At 36.5% G+C, this 17897-nt stretch overlaps 1 protein-coding gene across 16 annotated transcripts in view; it reads left to right on the top strand.

The window, feature by feature from the left end:
- The window catches only part of PRRC2C (proline rich coiled-coil 2C), a 94741-nt gene that overhangs the window by 38163 nt on the left and 38681 nt on the right, over positions 1 to 17897 (top strand). For all 16 annotated transcript variants that reach the window (XM_043486382.1, XM_043486375.1, XM_043486369.1 and 13 more), the window contains exons 10-16: positions 568 to 712; positions 2234 to 2287; positions 5249 to 5882; positions 12094 to 12263; positions 12696 to 12945; positions 14203 to 14413; positions 15613 to 17871. In XM_043486382.1, the coding sequence (XP_043342317.1) occupies positions 568 to 712; positions 2234 to 2287; positions 5249 to 5882; positions 12094 to 12263; positions 12696 to 12945; positions 14203 to 14413; positions 15613 to 17871 (3723 nt within the window). The remainder of the gene's footprint in view (positions 1 to 567; positions 713 to 2233; positions 2288 to 5248; positions 5883 to 12093; positions 12264 to 12695; positions 12946 to 14202; positions 14414 to 15612; positions 17872 to 17897) is intronic.

Raw genomic sequence — 17897 nt, 5'->3', positions numbered from 1 at the left:
ATAAAGCATAAAAATTGGGCTCTTAAACAGGAGTTTGCATGTACACATTGGTATAGTTTTTCAGCCATAATGTTGTAATACGTTGCTGTTTGATGATCAGCTGTGAGATGCTTGTGATTTGTCATTACTTTTAAAATACTATAGCTTGATTGCTCTTTTTCATTAAATCAGAACAAGTTAGAGTAAATGAGAATACATTAATTAATTATCTGGAGTATTAGTTGCATTCAGATGAGAGTTTTGATTGGGAATAATAGAATAATAGAAAATGATGGAATCATATCGTGTGTCAAGTGTGAGTGTCTGTATTTGACAAGTATTCTGTTGCACCTTATATCTTGTGATAATCTGGCCAAGCCCAGGCCCCATCACATTATAGATAATAGTGTATATTTCTTGAATGAATAAGTTAGCACTGCTCAATTAAAAAGCCACCTCATTCCTTGATGCATTTTCCACTGAAGCTGTATGAAAGTAATGTCTTTTTAATGTTGAAAAAATGCATTTACTTAGCGTTTATATTTTGTCCGTTCTACTTATTATTTCACTTGGGTTTTGATTCTTCAGTGAGGATCATGGTACAAAAGCCTCTGAAAACACTGAAAACCGAAAAGAACCAGATGACGTTTCCAACACCAAATCATCTTCTCAGATACCTGCCCAGCCATCGGTAGCAAAAGGTCCCTATGGGAAAGGACCGCCATTTAATCAGGTTTGTTGGAATCATGAGATTCTTGTCACTGCAGACAAGGGACAAGGATGAGTTAATCTTATAATCATAGAGTTGGAAAAAGACTTAGGAAATGGAAACTATATATTTTTTCTTAAAGAGACATAAACCATAGATTTATTGCATATGAACAGGAACTATCAGTACTATAGTAGCTAAAACTATCAAGTAGAAATTAAAGTTTCACTCTTTTCCTTCTTAGAGCAGCTTGGTCAGGTCAGAGTGGAAGGATAAATTGTTTTTCCAAACTAGCATAGCTGAAGTGCTCTACAGTTTGTTGGCTGCTTTGTAAATCCTAATTAGCATTCATGTGTGAAATTATGTTATCCCAGTCGGAAATCACTCTCGGGAGTAAAGAAATCTATGAAGTCTGAGCTATTTTGAAGAACATTTTTTTTTTAAAAGAAGCATATGGGCAATAGATACACTTGATCTTGCTTCTAAAATGTAGTAAGAACTACATTACAATGCGAGAATTTAAAGGGGCTATCTTCCAGAAAGCCTACTTTAGTAATTTATGGTATATTCAGCATGAATTTGTTGAATTCATACAAAACCAATGGAGGAATGGTGCCCTCAGGGAGGTTAAAAATAAGTAGCTAACAGTGCAGTGATAGAGTGCACATAGTTCTTAGAAACTTCGGTGTAAAAGATTTCATAAAAGACTTGCTACTTAAAGCAAGAGATAGCCAGTACAAAAAGGGAAGGGAGCAATTCCAAAGGGGAGGGACCAATTCCTACTTCAGAGTAGAGAAGTATGAAAACTTCATGGAGAAAACATGGCCCTTGAAGAAGTCCCCAGCAGTATGATATCAGAGAGGAGTAAGAGAGCTGTGTAAGAACTAGTAGTTGTTAAGTATTATATGCTATACTTATGATATAGTATATATCATAAGTGAGTCACTGGAAAATAAATTTGTGAATTCTGGAAAAGTAGGTTTTTTAAAGTAATTCTTAAGTAAAATCTGTATTTTGTGTGACTTTTAACTGGCATAATAGGGAATGATGAAAGAACAGAAAAATATAAACAATATCTTGATATATGTGTGTGTGATACTGATATATAAAAACAAGTGAATAGTCTATTCATATCTGGTTCCAGTGTTTTAGATGTTTCTTTTCTTTATATAAACTTAAAAAGTTTAGTCTGCCATTAGGAAAAAAAGTTCCATAAAAAGAATTGGGCCTGTATAAATAAAAATATGAAATTAAAGGCATAATTCTCCACAGCCGGATTACTTGGGCTACAATTCTAGAATTTTTACACTAAGACTCTACTCTTAACAAAGTTATTTTGTGATTGTAACTTTATTGAAATACCTGAGTGAGTCTATAGAATGTAGTTATATTATAGGGACTGATGTACTTTTATTTAAAAAGGAAAAGAGTAATGATGTTTTACTTTTTGCAGTCTTTTGGTCTCACTGAAAAACATTACAGTCAGAAATATTTGAAGTAGATATTTTTTGCCTTATTCTGTAAAAATTCTTTCCTTTGTAATAGGAACGTGGACCATCGTCACACTTGCCACCACCTCCAAAGTTGCTTGCACAGCAGGTAAATCTTAACTAAATGCTTGTTAATGGTCTGTAGGTATTGTTTGCCCTATTTGTTATAGTGGAAAGGTTCTGTGTTTCTATTGATAATTTTTATGAGATAGTTATCGACTTCACCTTGTAGCTGCACCTCTTTCTTTAGCCTTTCCCTCTTCCTTCTCAGCTGATTAGCATGCTCCTAATTTTTCTAAGAAAATAAGAAGCACCTGTTCTTCCCAATCAAGTACCTTTCCTGTTCTTACTTTTTTTCTGTTGTCCTTGTTCCTTAGGACCACCTTTGTACTTGTTCCCTGGATCCCATCTTTGTCAGTTACCAGTAAATATTGTCTCACATTTAAGAAATGTTTTTTAAACACCAACCCTTCTTCAACTTCTACTACACTCCACGCCCCCCCATCACCACCACCAGTTTCTTCCCTATATCTCTGTTCTCCTTCAAGGCAAAATTGTTTTAGTGAGTTCTTTACACTTACTGCCATCACTTTCTCGTTAACCCTCTCCAGTTATACTTTCATCTCCCAGTATACCTTTGAAAATGTTATTATCAAGGTTAGTAATTACTGTTCCATCTTGCCACAATCAGTTCTCTTGTATTCATTTACTTAATCTCAGCAGCAGTTAGTATAGGTAATCTCTTCATCCCTCCATCCTTCTAAAATTTTGCTTTTGAGATATCACAGATACCTCAGATATTAACAGTTATTAACAGATATTAACAGTTCACAGGCCTTCTTTCCCTGATCACTCTGCTATGATAGGTGCACGTACCATCACCATCATCTCCACTAGTCATTTTCCTTTTAACCACTGTATGGTCTTTGAAGCATTTCTATACACATACAAGCTAAAACTAAAACATCTAGCAGAAAATGTAGAAGAAAGTCTTTATGAACTTGGGCCAACAAAAATGTCTTGGATGAGACAAAAAAGACATGAATTAGAAAGAAGAGATTGGTCAATTTGATTTTTGAAAAACATCTCTAAGGCAAAGAAAAGATATCACAGGAAAAATACTAGTAATTCATCTGACAAGGAACTTATATTGGGCGGGGGCGGGGGGTGGGTGCACGTACATGTATTTAAAAACTTGCAATTCAACAATGAGACCAAAAAGTCCAACAGAATGAACATTGATTTCATAAAAGAAGGTATACAGATGGCTAATAAGCACATGAAAAAATGTTCAATATGTTTAGTTCCCAGCAAAATGAAAAATAAAACCACATTGAAATTTTGTTACACGTCCAGAATTTTCAAGGCTGATGGTACCAGATGTTGGCAAGGATATAGAGCAGGTGACACCCTCATACATTGCTGTTGGAGCCTTAAAACCTGTAATCACTTTGGAAAACAGTTTGGCAGTTTCTTATAAAGTGAAATACATAGTTGCTATATGACTTGGCAGTTCCATTCCTGGGTATTCATCTAAAGAAAACGAAAACATGCATTTACACAGATACTTAAGCAGGAGTGCCTGTAGCTGTCTTATTCCTAGTTAAAAAACCAGAAGCAATGTGAATGTCTGTCTGTCCACAGACGAAACCGTATGCCTGTGATGCTGTGGTATTCAGCAAAAGAATTGAGCAAACAGTTGTTGCACACAGTGACCCCAAAACCATTACCCTGAGCACCAGAAGCCAGATACAAAACAACATAACTTATTTTATCCATTTTTGTGAAACTTTAGGAAAGGCAGAACTATTCTATACTACAGAAGTAGATTACTGGTTGCATGGGGTCAGGTATTCATACAGAGGACTGAGGGAAATCCTCTATGTGTTGAATGGGGCAGTAGTTACATAAGTTTATCATTTGTCCAAACTCATAAAACTATACAGTTAAAATATATGCATCACATTTTATGTAAATTATACTTCAGTAAAGTTGCTTTTCAAAAAAATGCTTACCCTGTGAGTTTACAGTATGAATTAGGTGTGCTTATATAATTACTTTGTTTTTGCAGCTTGTCTTTGAGGTATAGATTAAGTAACAATACTAGAGAGATGAAGCAGTTTTTCTAAGATATCACTGTTAGTAAATGGTAGAGTCTGGATTCATGGTTTGGTTGGTTGGTTGGTTGTTTTTAGTATTCAGTCCAGTGTTTTCACCACATCATTATTTTCTCTTTTGTAGGAATTCTGAATAGTTACGTGGCTTTTAAGGTTTCTTCACCCTAGTAGCTATTAAAAATCAGTATTTTTAAAGCACATTTTTAAGTTCCTTGGTGTTTCAGCTCTTCATGTGCTTTTTTTCATTCTGCTTGTCTTTGCATAGTTGCTGGCATTGATTTTAGACTTTGTAGTAATTGTTTTAGAACACATTAATTGAAAATTAAATTAGTAAAACTCAGTCTCTCAGGTGATCCCCTCTCCACCATGGGCTCTAGATATGAATCTCTGTTTAAACATAGACTTCTCAAAAAAAAAAAAAAGAATTCTCTACCCAGGCTGCTTTCTAGGAATTTCCTTTCCTTTGGCATGTCAGCAGCAGTGTCTCTATGTTCTTCACTTAGCATCTTTGACTATGCACTCTTTCCTTGTAACTGTACCCCGATCTTGGCTCATGTGATGCCATGTTGCATCTTTATGGACTTTTCTCCCTCTTTAGGCGTTCCGTCTCTAGCAGTTACTACTAAAGCACTCGTATTCTAAATTTCCTTTGTCTCTAAATTTAGATTTTGAAATACATGTTGTGGCAGCTTCTAATTTTACTCAGCAAATACTGAGTGAGCAGTAGTGTCTGGCACAATAGATAAGTACATACTCAGTAAATATTAGATGGCTGGATTAACTATTCTAGAAACTTATCTAGATATACTATCTTCCCCACATTGATTTTGCATTTAATGTGTATATTTTCCAGGGAAATTTCTGATATTCTGTGGAGAATTTTGCTCCTGCTATATGTCTGTGATATATCCTGTGTTGTCATACTCATCTGAGAATTTATTTTAAAATTTCAGCATCCTCCTCCAGACCGACAGGCAGTACCTGGAAGACCAGGCCCTTTCCCCCCCAAGCAGCAGGTCCCAGATGAAGATGAAATATGGAAGCAAAGAAGAAGGCAACAGTCAGAACTTTCTGCAGCAGTGGAACGTGCTCGTAAACGGCGTGAAGAGGAAGAGCGAAGAATGGAAGAACAAAGGAAAGCCGCATGTGCAGAGAAACTTAAACGACTGGATGAAAAGCTTGGCATAGTGGACAAACAACCCTCTCCAGAGGAAATTAGAGAAAGGGAGCGAGAAAAAGAACGAGAAAAGGAACGGGAACGTGAGAAAGAACTTGAAAAAGAACAAGAGCAGGAGCGAGAGAAGGAGAGGGAGAAAGAAAAGGAAAGACAACAGGAAAAGGAAAAAGAACTGGAGCGAGAACAGGAAAAACAGAGAGAAATGGAGAGGGAAAGAAAGCAAGAAAAAGAGAAGGAGCTAGAACGGCAGCAAGAAAAGGAGAAAGAACTGCAAAAGACAAAAGAACAGGAAAAGGAATGTGAGTTAGAGAAGAGAGAGAGAGAGAAAGTGGACGAAAAAATTGAACACAAAGAATCTACTTCAGAACCTATGGTAGAAAAACCAGAAAGTGAAAACAACTGTAACAAAGGTATGATAGTCTTGTTTGTCCTTATATAAGCTTTGCAAAAGGCTTCCTATTACTTATATTGTGAACGTTGAATGTGTTTTTTTAAAATATGTAATCCAAATAAAAGTGATTGATGTTTTTTGGTTATAGGTTGAATTTAATTGGATAGTTTTTTTAAAATTGAATACTTGAAAATGTGGGTTTTGTTCTGTAATTTTTTTATTGTGATAAAATTCATATAACATACCTCCAACTAATAAAAAATAAATAAATAAATAAAATTCATATAACATAAAATTTAGCATCTTAACCATTTTTTATTAAAATGGTATTAAAAGCACTCATAATGAACCATCACTGCCATCTATCTCAGGACTCCTTTCATCTTGTGAAATCAAAATTCTGTATCTATTAAACAATAACTGGGTGGTGATTCTGCTTCCTTCCCGTGGGTGTGATTGTGACTCTTGTCAGTGCCTCATGTGGGTGGAATCATACAGTGTTTGTCTTTTTGTGACTGACATTTTTGTTTATCATAATGTCCTTAAGTTTCATTAGTTGTAGCATGAGTGAAAGAAAAAAAGAAAGGATAGAATTTCCTTCCTTTTTAAGTCTACTAATTCATCATATAAATGCACACACACATCATATTTGGTTACCCAATCTGTTGATGGACACTTGGGTTGATACTATGTTTTACATATTTTGAATAATATTGATGTGACTGTGAGTGTACAGATATCTCTTTGAGACCCTACTTTCATTTCTTTTCAGTCAGGCATACCTCAGAGATGTTGCAGGTTTGTTCCAGACCACAGCAATAAAGCGAGTCATGTAAATTTTTTGATTTCCCAGTGCACATAAAAGTTATGTTTGCACTATTCTACAGGGAGGCCTGGCATGCTGCGATTCATGGGGTCGCAAAGAGTCAGACACAACTGAGCAACTGAACTGAACTGATAGACTATTAAGTGTCCAGTAGCATTCTGTTTAGAGATGTGTATATATGTGTGTATATATATAGTATGTACATACCTTAATAATACTTTATTGCTAGAAGTGCTAACCATCACTAACCCTTCAGTGAGTCATGATCTTTTTGCTGGTGTGGGAGAGTATTGCGTCAGCGTTAATGCTGCTGATGATCCGGGTGGTGGTTGCCAAAGGTTGGAGTGGTAGCTGTGGCAAATGTCTTAAGAGAGCAATGAAGTTTGCTACATCAGTTGGCTCTTACTTTACAAATGATTTGTCTATAGCATCAATGCTGTTTCATAACTTTTATCCACAAAAAATCTTTCAAAATTGGAGTCAGTCCTCTCAACCCCTGCTGATGCTTTACCAAGTAAGTTTATGTAATAATATTCTAAATCTTTTGTTGTCTTTTTAACAGTCTTCATAGTCATCCCCAGGAGTAGATTCCATCTCATAAAACTACTTTTCTTCATTCATCCATTGGAAAGCAGCTTATTATCTATTCAAGTTTTATCATAAGATTGCAACAATTCAGTTGTATCTCGGCTCCACTTCAGATTCTAGCTCTTTTGCTGTTTCTACCACATCTGCAGTTACTTTTCCACTGCAGTCTTGAACCCCTTACCTCAAAATTGTCCAATACTAAGTTGAATAAAAGTAGCAAGAGGAGGCACCTTTGTCTTCTTCCTGATCTTACAGAACTTCTCAGCTTGTCAACATTGAGTGTGGTGTTAGCTGTGGGCTTCTGATAAGTGGATTTTATTATGTTGAAGCAGTTTCCTTCTATTCCTAGTTTGAGTATTTTTATCATAAAAATGTGTTGAATTTTGTCAAAAATCCTTTTCTGCATTAATTTTGTTGATCGTGTTATTTCCCCTTCATTCTGTCAATGTGTAGTATATTGATCAATCTGTATATATTGAAGCTGGAGAAGGCAGTAGCAACCCACTCCAGTACTCTTGCCTGGAAAATCCCATGGACAAAGAAACCTGGTAGGCTGCAGTCCATGGGGTTGCTAGGAGTCAGACACGGCTGAGCGAGTTCACTTTCACTTTTTACTTTCACGCATTGGAGAAGGAAATGGCAACCTACTCCAGTGTTCTTGCCTAGAGAATCCCAGGGACGGGGGAGCCTGGTGGGCTGCTGTCTGTGGGGTCGCACAGAGTTGGACATGACTGAAGCAACTTAGCAGCAGCAGCATATATTGAACCATCCTTGCATCCCAGGAATATATGCCACTTGGTAATGGTAATTAGTATACTTTCAGTATATTGCTAAATTCTGTTTTCTAGTATTTTCTTGGGAATTTTTGCATCAGTGTTCATAAGAGATATTTGTATTTATCTGCAGTTTTCTTGTGTCCTTGTTTGGCTTTGGTATCATGGTGATGCTGGTCTTGTAAGTTAATTAGCAAGTGTTCCCTCCTCTTCAGTTTTTGGAAAAGTTTGAGAAGAATTGATGTTACTTTTTTAAATGTTCGGTGGAATTCATCAGTGAAGCCATCAGGTCCAGGACTTCTCTTTGCTGCAAGGTTTTTGATTGCCAAGTCAATCTCCTGACTAGTTAAAAGTCTGTTCACATTTTATATTTCTTTGTGATTTTTAGTCTTGGTAGATGTTTCTGTTCTGGAGACTTTGTACATTTCAGATGAAATGTTATTCAGTTCGTTGATGTACAGTTGTTCATAGTTCTCTCATAATCCTTTTTATTTCTGTAGAATTGGTAGTAATGTCCCATTTTCATTTCTAATTTTAGTAATTTGAGACTTTTTTTCCTTAGTTTACTCTCCCAGCTAAATACTTGTCAATTTTGTAGAGCTTGTCAAAGAACCAGCATTTGTTTTCATTGATTTTTCTCTATTTTTCTGTTCTCTATTTTCTTGATCTCTGCTGTGAATTTTATTTCCTTCTAGTAACCTTGCGTTTGGTTCTTATTCTCATTCCTTAAGTCATAACTCGGTTATTGATTTTGAGAGCTTTCCTGTTTTTCTTTAACGTAACCGTTTATAGCTATAAATTCCCTGCTTTGCTTTTCCTGCATCCTGTAAGTTTTTGTATGTTGTATTTTTGTTTTCATTCATCTCTTAGGTATTTTCCAACTTCCCTTGCACTTTCTTTTTTAATTTTTTGGTTGTTTAACAATGTTATTTAATTTCCTGGAGAAGGAAATGGCAACCCACTCCAATGTTCTTGCCTGGAAAAGTCCATGGACAGAGGAGCCTGGTGGGCTGCAGTCCATGGGGTTACATGACTGAGCATGCATGCATGAGGGTGGAGAGAAATGGGTTGGTAGCAATAAACTAGTAGAACTGGAAAAAAAAGTTATTTAATTTCCACAAATTTATGAATATTCCTCACTTCTTTAGTGGTTCCTAACTTCTTTCCATTTTGGTTAGAGAAAAAACTTTCTATATCTGTCTTTTGAACTCTCTTGAGAGTTAATTTGGGTCCTAACATTATCTATTCTGAAAATGACCTTGAAAAGAGTATATGTGCTGTTTTGGGGTTGAGTGTTCTGTATATGTCTGTGAATCTAGTTGGTTTGGTGGTGGTTTAGTCACTAAGTCTTGTCTGACTCTTGCGACCCCATGGACTATCGCCTGCCGGGCTCCTCTGTCCATGGGATTCTCCAGGCAAGAATACTGGAGTGGGTTGCCATTTCCTTTTCCAAGGGATCTTCCCGACCCAGGAACCAAACCTGGGCCTCCTGCATTGTAGGCAGATTCTTTACCAACTGAGCTATGAGGAAAGCCCAAAGTTGGTCTAGTTGGTTTATTAAGTCCTTTTTCCTTACTTTTGTGTGGCTGGCTGTTCTGTTCATCACTGAGATGGGGTTGTTGAAGCCTCTAAATGTACAAGTAATGTATCCCCCAGTATTTTGCATCATAGGTTTTTTTGATGGTCCTGTTACTAGGTGTGTAAATGTTTATAATTGTTGTATCTTGCTGTATTGAACCTTTTATGAGTATTTAATGACCTTCTTTGTCTCTTGTAAAACTTTGATTTAAAGTCAGTTTTATCTCAGTGTAGCCACCCTGCTCTCTTTTGGTTATTATTTCCATGGAATATCTTTTCATTTTCAGTTTATTTATATCTTTGGATCTCAAGTGAGTTTATTGTAGACATCATATGGTTAGATGACCTTCAGTTCTATTTTGTCAGCAAAATAGTACTGGCTTCATACTTAGATGCTGATTCTTTTACCCTTTTCTGATTCCACAGCATCTAACTAAATGAAATCTCCTTTGTTTATACATGGGTAAATACCTCTAAAATTTAAGTTGAATAGAGCTTAGTGAGAATTTTGGATTGTCATAATTAAATGACTGCTCTGTTCATAATTTCATATTTGTTTTTCTACCAGCTTAGATATATAAAAGCTTTCATAGGTCATCTATATGCTTATCAAAATGCTTCCCACCCCCGCCCCCCAAAAAAAAAAAAAACTTTGCTGGACTTCCCTGGTAGTCCAGTGGTTAATACCTGTTGATGTGTGGGGGGTCCCCCCTTCCCCCACCAAAGAAAAGCCTTTGCTGGCTATAATTAGCTGATGTGTTCTTCCCAAAATTGGCTCATAAACTCTAATTAATAGAACTATGCTCGAAATTTAAAGTTTGATCTTAGTAAACAGTGATTTAAGATAGAAATAGTTTTATTTCAGTACATTTCTGTTATGGAAATACTGAAATTTTTTTTAACCGTAAAACCCGTGCTATTTCTATAAGACAATGCTGCTTGAAGTTATAAAGCTATTTAAAGTTTTCCTTTAAGTTTTTAGTCTATATTCTGAGTTACCTTCAAATTTGATCCTTAATGTCACTATAAAGAGAAGTAAGAGTGTTTTATCTCAACTTTTTCTTTACTCAACTTTTTTAGAAAATGAGATATAGCCCGTGCAGGTTGTTGAGTTACCAAATCTCACACATTTCTTATATTAAGCAGTCTAGAGATAATTTGATGTTGATCATGGGCTTTTATTATGTATCCTAAGCACTTAGCTCAAACACTTAAAAAAGGTAAAGCAAAATTTCTCACCACAGAAATGAAAAATATTTTTATACTTTAAAATTGATGAATTCTGAAAGAACAATCTTAGAGAATTTTATTCGCAGTTAATGAGAAAAGACCATGAATTAGAAATAAGGAAATTTATTTTAGTCATAGTTTTGCAAACAAATACTTGTATTGACCCTGATTAATTTACTGTCAACAGCAACTATATATTATACATGAACTAATTTTGGTTTTGTTTTTAGTGATCATTATTTAGTGGCACTTTTATTTTCATTCACATTTTATATGTCCTCTGATGGCAGTTTAACTTTAGCTGGGTTTACCAATAAAGTGTACCCATTTCATTTTTAAATGTTCCACCTTCTTGGCTCTCTTTTCCCTCTAATATTTTATCATTTTTAAAACATTTTTAATATTGTTTACAATATTTGAATACAAAGTGTGACTTGATTCGTTACTGCATGGTTTTACACTGTCTTTATGTTAGCTTTCCCCTTAAAACTCACCTCTGATTCTCTGAGAAAAAAATTTATAACATAACATGGCTTTGTAGTTGTAACAGTTGACATTTTCTAGAATGAATGTAACTGGTTTTCTTTGGGATGAGAACTTTTTTTGGGTGAGGGGATGTGTATGGTTCTGCTTTTTGTATATCATAATTTATACCCTTTACATAGAACAGTGATTTATATATTTGAAGATACTGGTGATCATTCAGTTGTCATGATCATTTGTTTTATGATCATTAAAATGAATGATCATAGTTAGATTCATTAGTTTTCTTTATAGATAATAATCCCCTGATCAGAAAAATTTTATAAACCAACATGTTCTATTTTAAGTATTTATAGACCATTCTTGTTTTCATCTAAATGCTAGTGAACCACAAGTACATGTTGACAGTAGTTTTAATATTTCTTGAAACAGTGAAAAATAGATAGAATTTGAAATGGTTTATTATCACAAAATATCGAGTACAGAATTTTGCGTGATAAAGCGTCTGGGCATGTGAGTTCTATCTTAAGAATCCAGCTTTGAGAAAATCTGAGGTTTTGTTAAAGTAATGTTACCTCATTACATTGATGGTTACCAATATTAAAATACAAAATGGTGTTTTGGAGTAAGGATACTTTCTTCCTCATTAACTTTTAAAATATATCTGATTATGTCACTCCAGTATGAAAAGCATGTATTAATGTTAAGTGTCATAGATGAGTATCATTATCTTTCACCTTTTCTTTGGGCAGAGGATGACCCAGTTTTCACTAGACAAGATAGCAATCGCAGTGAAAAGGAGACCACACAGATAGCACATGAAACAGAACCAGAATCAGGATCTCAGCCTCGGCCTGCTGTATTATCTGGCTATTTTAAACAGTTTCAGAAGTCTTTACCACCACGATTCCAGCGGCAGCAGGTAACAATAAAAACATTTTATCTTGTACGTGTGATTTAAAAGGTTTATTGTTCAGTAGTATGAGAAATAATTTACCATAAAATTCAAAATACCCAAAACATACAGATTTCCTCTGAAAAGTTTGCCTCTTTTAAATTAGTAAAAGTTTGTTGATATGGGCTTTATATGTTCCTTTTTTTCTTCTGCCTCATCTTCCTTTCTAGGAAATGGTTTCTTACAGTATAATTGATGAGTGATTAGTTGCTGAAGTATAAGGCAGAATGTCATAACTGAACCTTTGTTCTCTTGTCTTGCCATCTCTCACTGTCAAATGTGTTTTGAGTTCTTTTCCCTCAGGGTTTCAAAAAAGCCTGTTTTCCGATATGATTGGTTCTATTAATTTATCACATGGAACCAAAGGCTCAAAATGTGAGACCCTGCCTATATTTTCAGGAACAGATGAAGCAGCAGCAGTGGCAGCAGCAGCAACAGCAAGGTGTGCTTCCACAAACGGTTCCTTCTCAGCCGTCCAGCAGTGCTGTCCCTCCACCGCCACACAGACCCCTTTACCAGCCCATGCAGCCTCACCCCCAGCATTTGGCTTCCATGGGTTTTGATCCAAGGTGGCTCATGATGCAGTCATACATGGATCCTCGAATGATGTCAGGTAGACCTGCTATGGATATCCCGCCCATTCATCCTGGTAAGTTGGAATGGCATCGTCTCCTGGCTTACTTGCAGTTGTGCAAGTTTAGAGTTTTTCATTTTCCCCACAATTTTGGTCTTACTTCCTTTGAGAGTTAAAATCTAGTAAGAACTTATATAGGACTTCTTAGTCATAAAATGATGTATCTTCTTTCAGCACAGAGTAGTTAAATTCCAGATACTGTACCAACAGTGTGGTAAAACCAAAATACTGTACTTTCTGTTTTGTGATTATTATTTCAAAAATTACGGATGGAAAATTGCTATCTTAGTTATAATATCTATTGTTTGCTGCATTGTTTTCATTCTTTCAGGTGTTTCAGCATTTTAATTTTATCCATATGTTATATATTACAGCTATTTCCTCTGTCATTTACCAGCCTACCACCTGAATTTCCTAATAGGTTAGCTGAAAACAAATAAGATAGCTGTGTTTATCAGAATAAATTCAGATAATCCAGTACCAAGATGGTATAGAGGAAAATTTAGAGGTGATAAAAATATGACCAAAAATTACATTTTGATTTTAAAATTTGTACTGAAAAAAATTTTTTTTTAATTTATTTATTTTAGTTGGAGGCTAATTACTTTACAATATTGTAGTGGTTTTTGCCATACATTGATATGAATCAGCCATGAGTTTACATGTGTTGTCCCATCCTGAACCCCCCTCCCCATCCCATCCCTCTGGGTCATCCCAGTGCACCAGCCCCCAAGCCTTCTGTCTCATGCATCAAACCTGGACTGGCGATCTGTTTCATATAGAATAGCATTGAAACATGTATATTATCATATATGAAAATTTTAAATTTAAGAGACATAATTTATGGCATACTGATCAACTAATTTAATAGAATTTTCTATGGAAGATGTTTTTCTGAAAATTCATCACTTAGTGTAATTCTCAAAATGTTTAACATGCACAGAGTCATGGTACTTGTTATCTGATTTTTATAGGCATTATCTTTTCTTTCCTTTAAAGTAAAATAGGCTGTTCTTATGGTTTTGCTTGTCTTGCTTCCTGGATTTTTAAATCTGTTTATTTAACAGCAACAATAAAAATCTCATTCACAGAAAGATTCAGTTTTCACTGATGATTTTTTTGAGTTAATCAGTTTCACTTGCCAAAAGTATTTCTTTAAATACAGAGATGTCCAAATAGTAATAAAGTATTAACCTAGATTCTGTGTCTATAATGATTCTGTTTCCTTTGTTTTCTCCCTGCACTCCCATCTTTTTCTGATCTTTTGTATAGGAATGATTCCTCCTAAGCCATTAATGAGAAGAGATCAGATGGAAGGGTCACCAAACAATTCTGAGTCATTTGAGCATTTGGCTCGCTCTGCAAGAGATCATGCGATTTCACTCTCTGAGCCTCGAATGATGTGGGGGTCAGATCCCTATCCTCATGCTGAGCCTCAGCAGGCCACCACTCCCAAGGCAACAGAAGAGCCTGAGGATGTAAGGTAATTATTAAAGTCATTAGCAAGCCAACAGAATATTGTTGGGAAATGAAAACTGTATAGTCTCCCTGGAGATCATTCTGACTTAGGGCTGAGCCACAGATTGGATTTTCTCCCATTTAATATGCCTTATTTCGTTCTAGGATGTATTTTCCTTTTCCCAGCATTTAGTAATGATTGATTAGGACATTTTGTAACATAGTTCTTTCTGTACACTTATTTAAATACTGAAATTTAGTGGTAACTATCAAAATTGTCAAGATTCTCCTATACTTGACATATAGTCTGACTAAAGTGTTGATATAATTCTTCCACTTAATGAGAAATGTTAGACATTTAATTATCAATATCTTATGGAAGTTTTCTAAGGTCAAGTTAAGGATAAACACTAATTTAAAGTTACTTTGAAGTATCAGACAATTGGTGATCTTCAGTAATTTATAATGATAAGTTAGAGCTTTTGCCCTTTTAAGGAATATGTTTTATGATGTTTTAAAATTCTGATTCATTGGGAAAGATGGACCTACTCTAGTATACTCTGCTTATAAGTGAAAATTACCAGTTTTGATGGATATAACTTTCACATAAGCATGGTCTAAACTTCTTTTTCTTAAGGACTGAGTTTCATTTCTTTTTAATTGAGGGGAGTAGAAACATAACACAATATCTACCCTCCTGTCAAAATTTTAAGTATATAGTACAATGTTAACTGTAAGCATAACATTGTATAACAGATCTCTAGAACTTTTTCGTCTTACACAATCAAAATTTTTTACCCATTTAATTCCAACTCATTTCCCCCTTCCTCCTAGTCCCTGGTAATTACTTCTTTATGGACTAGTTTTATTATATAGTTTATGTAAGTGGGATCATATAGTATTTGTTCTTCTGTGACTGGTTTATTTCACTTAGTATAATCTCCTCATCTCTGATGTAGCATAGAGCAGGATTTCCTTCCTTTAAACAACATGCTGTTGTATGCACATACATGTTCTTGACCCATTCATCTGTAGTAGACATTTAGGTTGTTCGGTCTCTTGGCTCTTACGAATAATGTTGCACTGAACTTTTTGTAGAGACATAAGGTTCTTTAGGATCCGTTTTTTGTTTTTAAATTGGAGGGATTATTTTGCTGTACATGTACATGTGGAAAAGATTTTTGCTGTGATGGCTGTTATTTCTTTGAATTCTCATTATCGTAGGCCTGAAGCTCCATTGGATCAGGAACAGATAACTGCTGCTTATCCTGTAGAACATGGTCAGTTAGAGGCTCATCCAAAACCAGACTTTGTCAGAGAATCAAGTGAGACAGACATGCAGAAATTTTTAAGCAGATCAGTGGAAGACATTAGACCTCGTCATACTGACACAAATAGTCAGTCTACTTGTTTTGATGTACCTGATCAAAAGACTATAGCCACTCCTCAAGAAGAGCGAATTTCAGCTGGAGAAAGTCAGCCTGCCCGGAAAAGAAGTGTTTGCCATGGATCTAACCATACTCAAAAATCAGAGGAGCTGAGGAATGAGCCATCTGCAAGCATTCCTAAAGTAACTAGCAGAGGTGTTGATTCAAAAGAACCAGCAGAAAGGCCAGAGGAAAAACCAAAAAAAGAGGGCTTTATCCGATCTTCTGATGGACCAAAACCTGAGAAATTGTATAAATCTAAATCGGAAACTCGTTGGGGCCCAAGGCCTAGCTCCAACAGAAGAGAAGAAGGTAACGACAGGCCTGTGAGAAGATCAGGTCCTATTAAGAAACCTATACTGAGAGATATGAAAGAAGAACGGGAGCAAAGGAAGGAGAAAGAAGGAGAAAAAGGAGAAAAGGTCACTGAAAAAATGGTGAAACCTGAAAAGACAGAAAAGAAAGAACCTCTTCCTCCACCAACCGCACCACCTACAGCACCAGTTCAGCCACAGTCAGTTCCACCACCACCTCAACCAGAACCAGAGAAACTTCCTTCAGTAGAAACTTCGCCTTCAACTTTGGTACAAAAGCCACCTCAAGATACCGAGAAGCCTTTGGAATCTGTAAGTAGTGTTGAGGTAGAGCCTGCAGTTAAAACTGTGAACCAACAAACTGTCACAGCACCAACAGTCAAGGAAGAAAAGCAGCCTGAGAAAGTCATCAGTAAAGACCTTGTTACAGAGAGAACTCGACCAGATTCAAGACCAACAGCTAAAAAAGAATCCACTTTACCCCCTAGGACCTACTGGAAAGAAGCTAGAGATAGAGATTGGTTTCCAGATCAAGGATACAGAGGTCGAGGTCGAGGTGAATATTACTCCAGAGGGCGAAGCTACAGAGGCTCTTATGGAGGACGTGGCAGGGGTGGTAGAGGGCACACTCGAGATTATCCTCAGTATAGAGACAATAAGCCACGAACAGAGCATGTGGCCCCAGGACCCCTCAGGCAGCGAGAAGAAAGTGAAACACGAAGTGAGAGCTCTGATTTTGAAGTTGTTCCCAAAAGAAGAAGACAGCGAGGTTCAGAGACTGACACAGACAGTGAAATTCATGAAAGTGCAAGTGACAAGGATAGTTTAAGCAAAAGTAAGCTTCCCAAAAGAGAGGAAAGGCCTGAAAGCAAAAAACCTATAAAGCCTCAGTCTTCTTTCAAGCCTGAAAATCATGTCCGAATAGATAGTAGACCTCTAGAGAAACCTTTTGTAAGGGATGATGATAAATCTAAACCAGGCTTCCTTCCTAAAGGAGAGCCTACAAGGCGAGGCAGAGGGGGAACGTTCAGACGTGGTGGAAGAGATCCTGGAGGTCGCCCATCACGCCCTTCTACCTTACGAAGACCTGCTTATCGGGACAATCAGTGGAACCCAAGGCAGACAGAAGCTCCTAAACCAGACAGTGGGGAGCCACCAAGGAGACATGAGCAGTTTATCCCTATCCCAGCAGATAAACGGCCTCCAAAATTTGAGCGAAAATTTGACCCAGCTAGAGAGAGGCCCCGAAGGCAGCGTCCTACGCGACCACCAAGGCAAGATAAACCTCCCCGATTTAGACGACTAAGGGAGAGGGAGGCTGCTTCCAAAACCAATGAGGTGGCAGTGTCCACAAATGGCACAGTTAATAATGTGGTTCAGGAACCAGTTAATACTGCTGGGGATATTTCTGGGAATAAGACACCAGACTTATCTAACCAGAACTCTTCAGATCAGGCAAATGAAGAATGGGAAACAGCCTCTGAAAGCAGTGATTTCAATGAGAGGCGTGAGAGGGATGAAAAAAAAAATGCTGATTTGAATGCACAAGTGGTGGTAAAGACGGGAGAGAATGCTGTACCTCCAAAGAGGGAAATAGCAAAGAGAAGTTTTTCTAGTCAGCGACCTGGCATAGATCGCCAGAATCGGCGTGGTAACAATGGTCCACCCAAATCCGGAAGGAATTTCTCAGGTCCTAGGAATGAAAGGAGAAGTGGCCCACCATCAAAAAGTGGAAAGCGAGGGTGAGTATTTTATGTTACATATAATT

Source organism: Cervus canadensis, chromosome 13 (genome assembly GCF_019320065.1).
Source record: "Cervus canadensis isolate Bull #8, Minnesota chromosome 13, ASM1932006v1, whole genome shotgun sequence".
Lineage (NCBI taxonomy): Eukaryota > Metazoa > Chordata > Mammalia > Artiodactyla > Cervidae > Cervus > Cervus canadensis.
The sequence above is the reverse complement of the archived record's forward strand: the minus strand, read 5'-3'. Positions and strand labels throughout refer to the sequence as shown.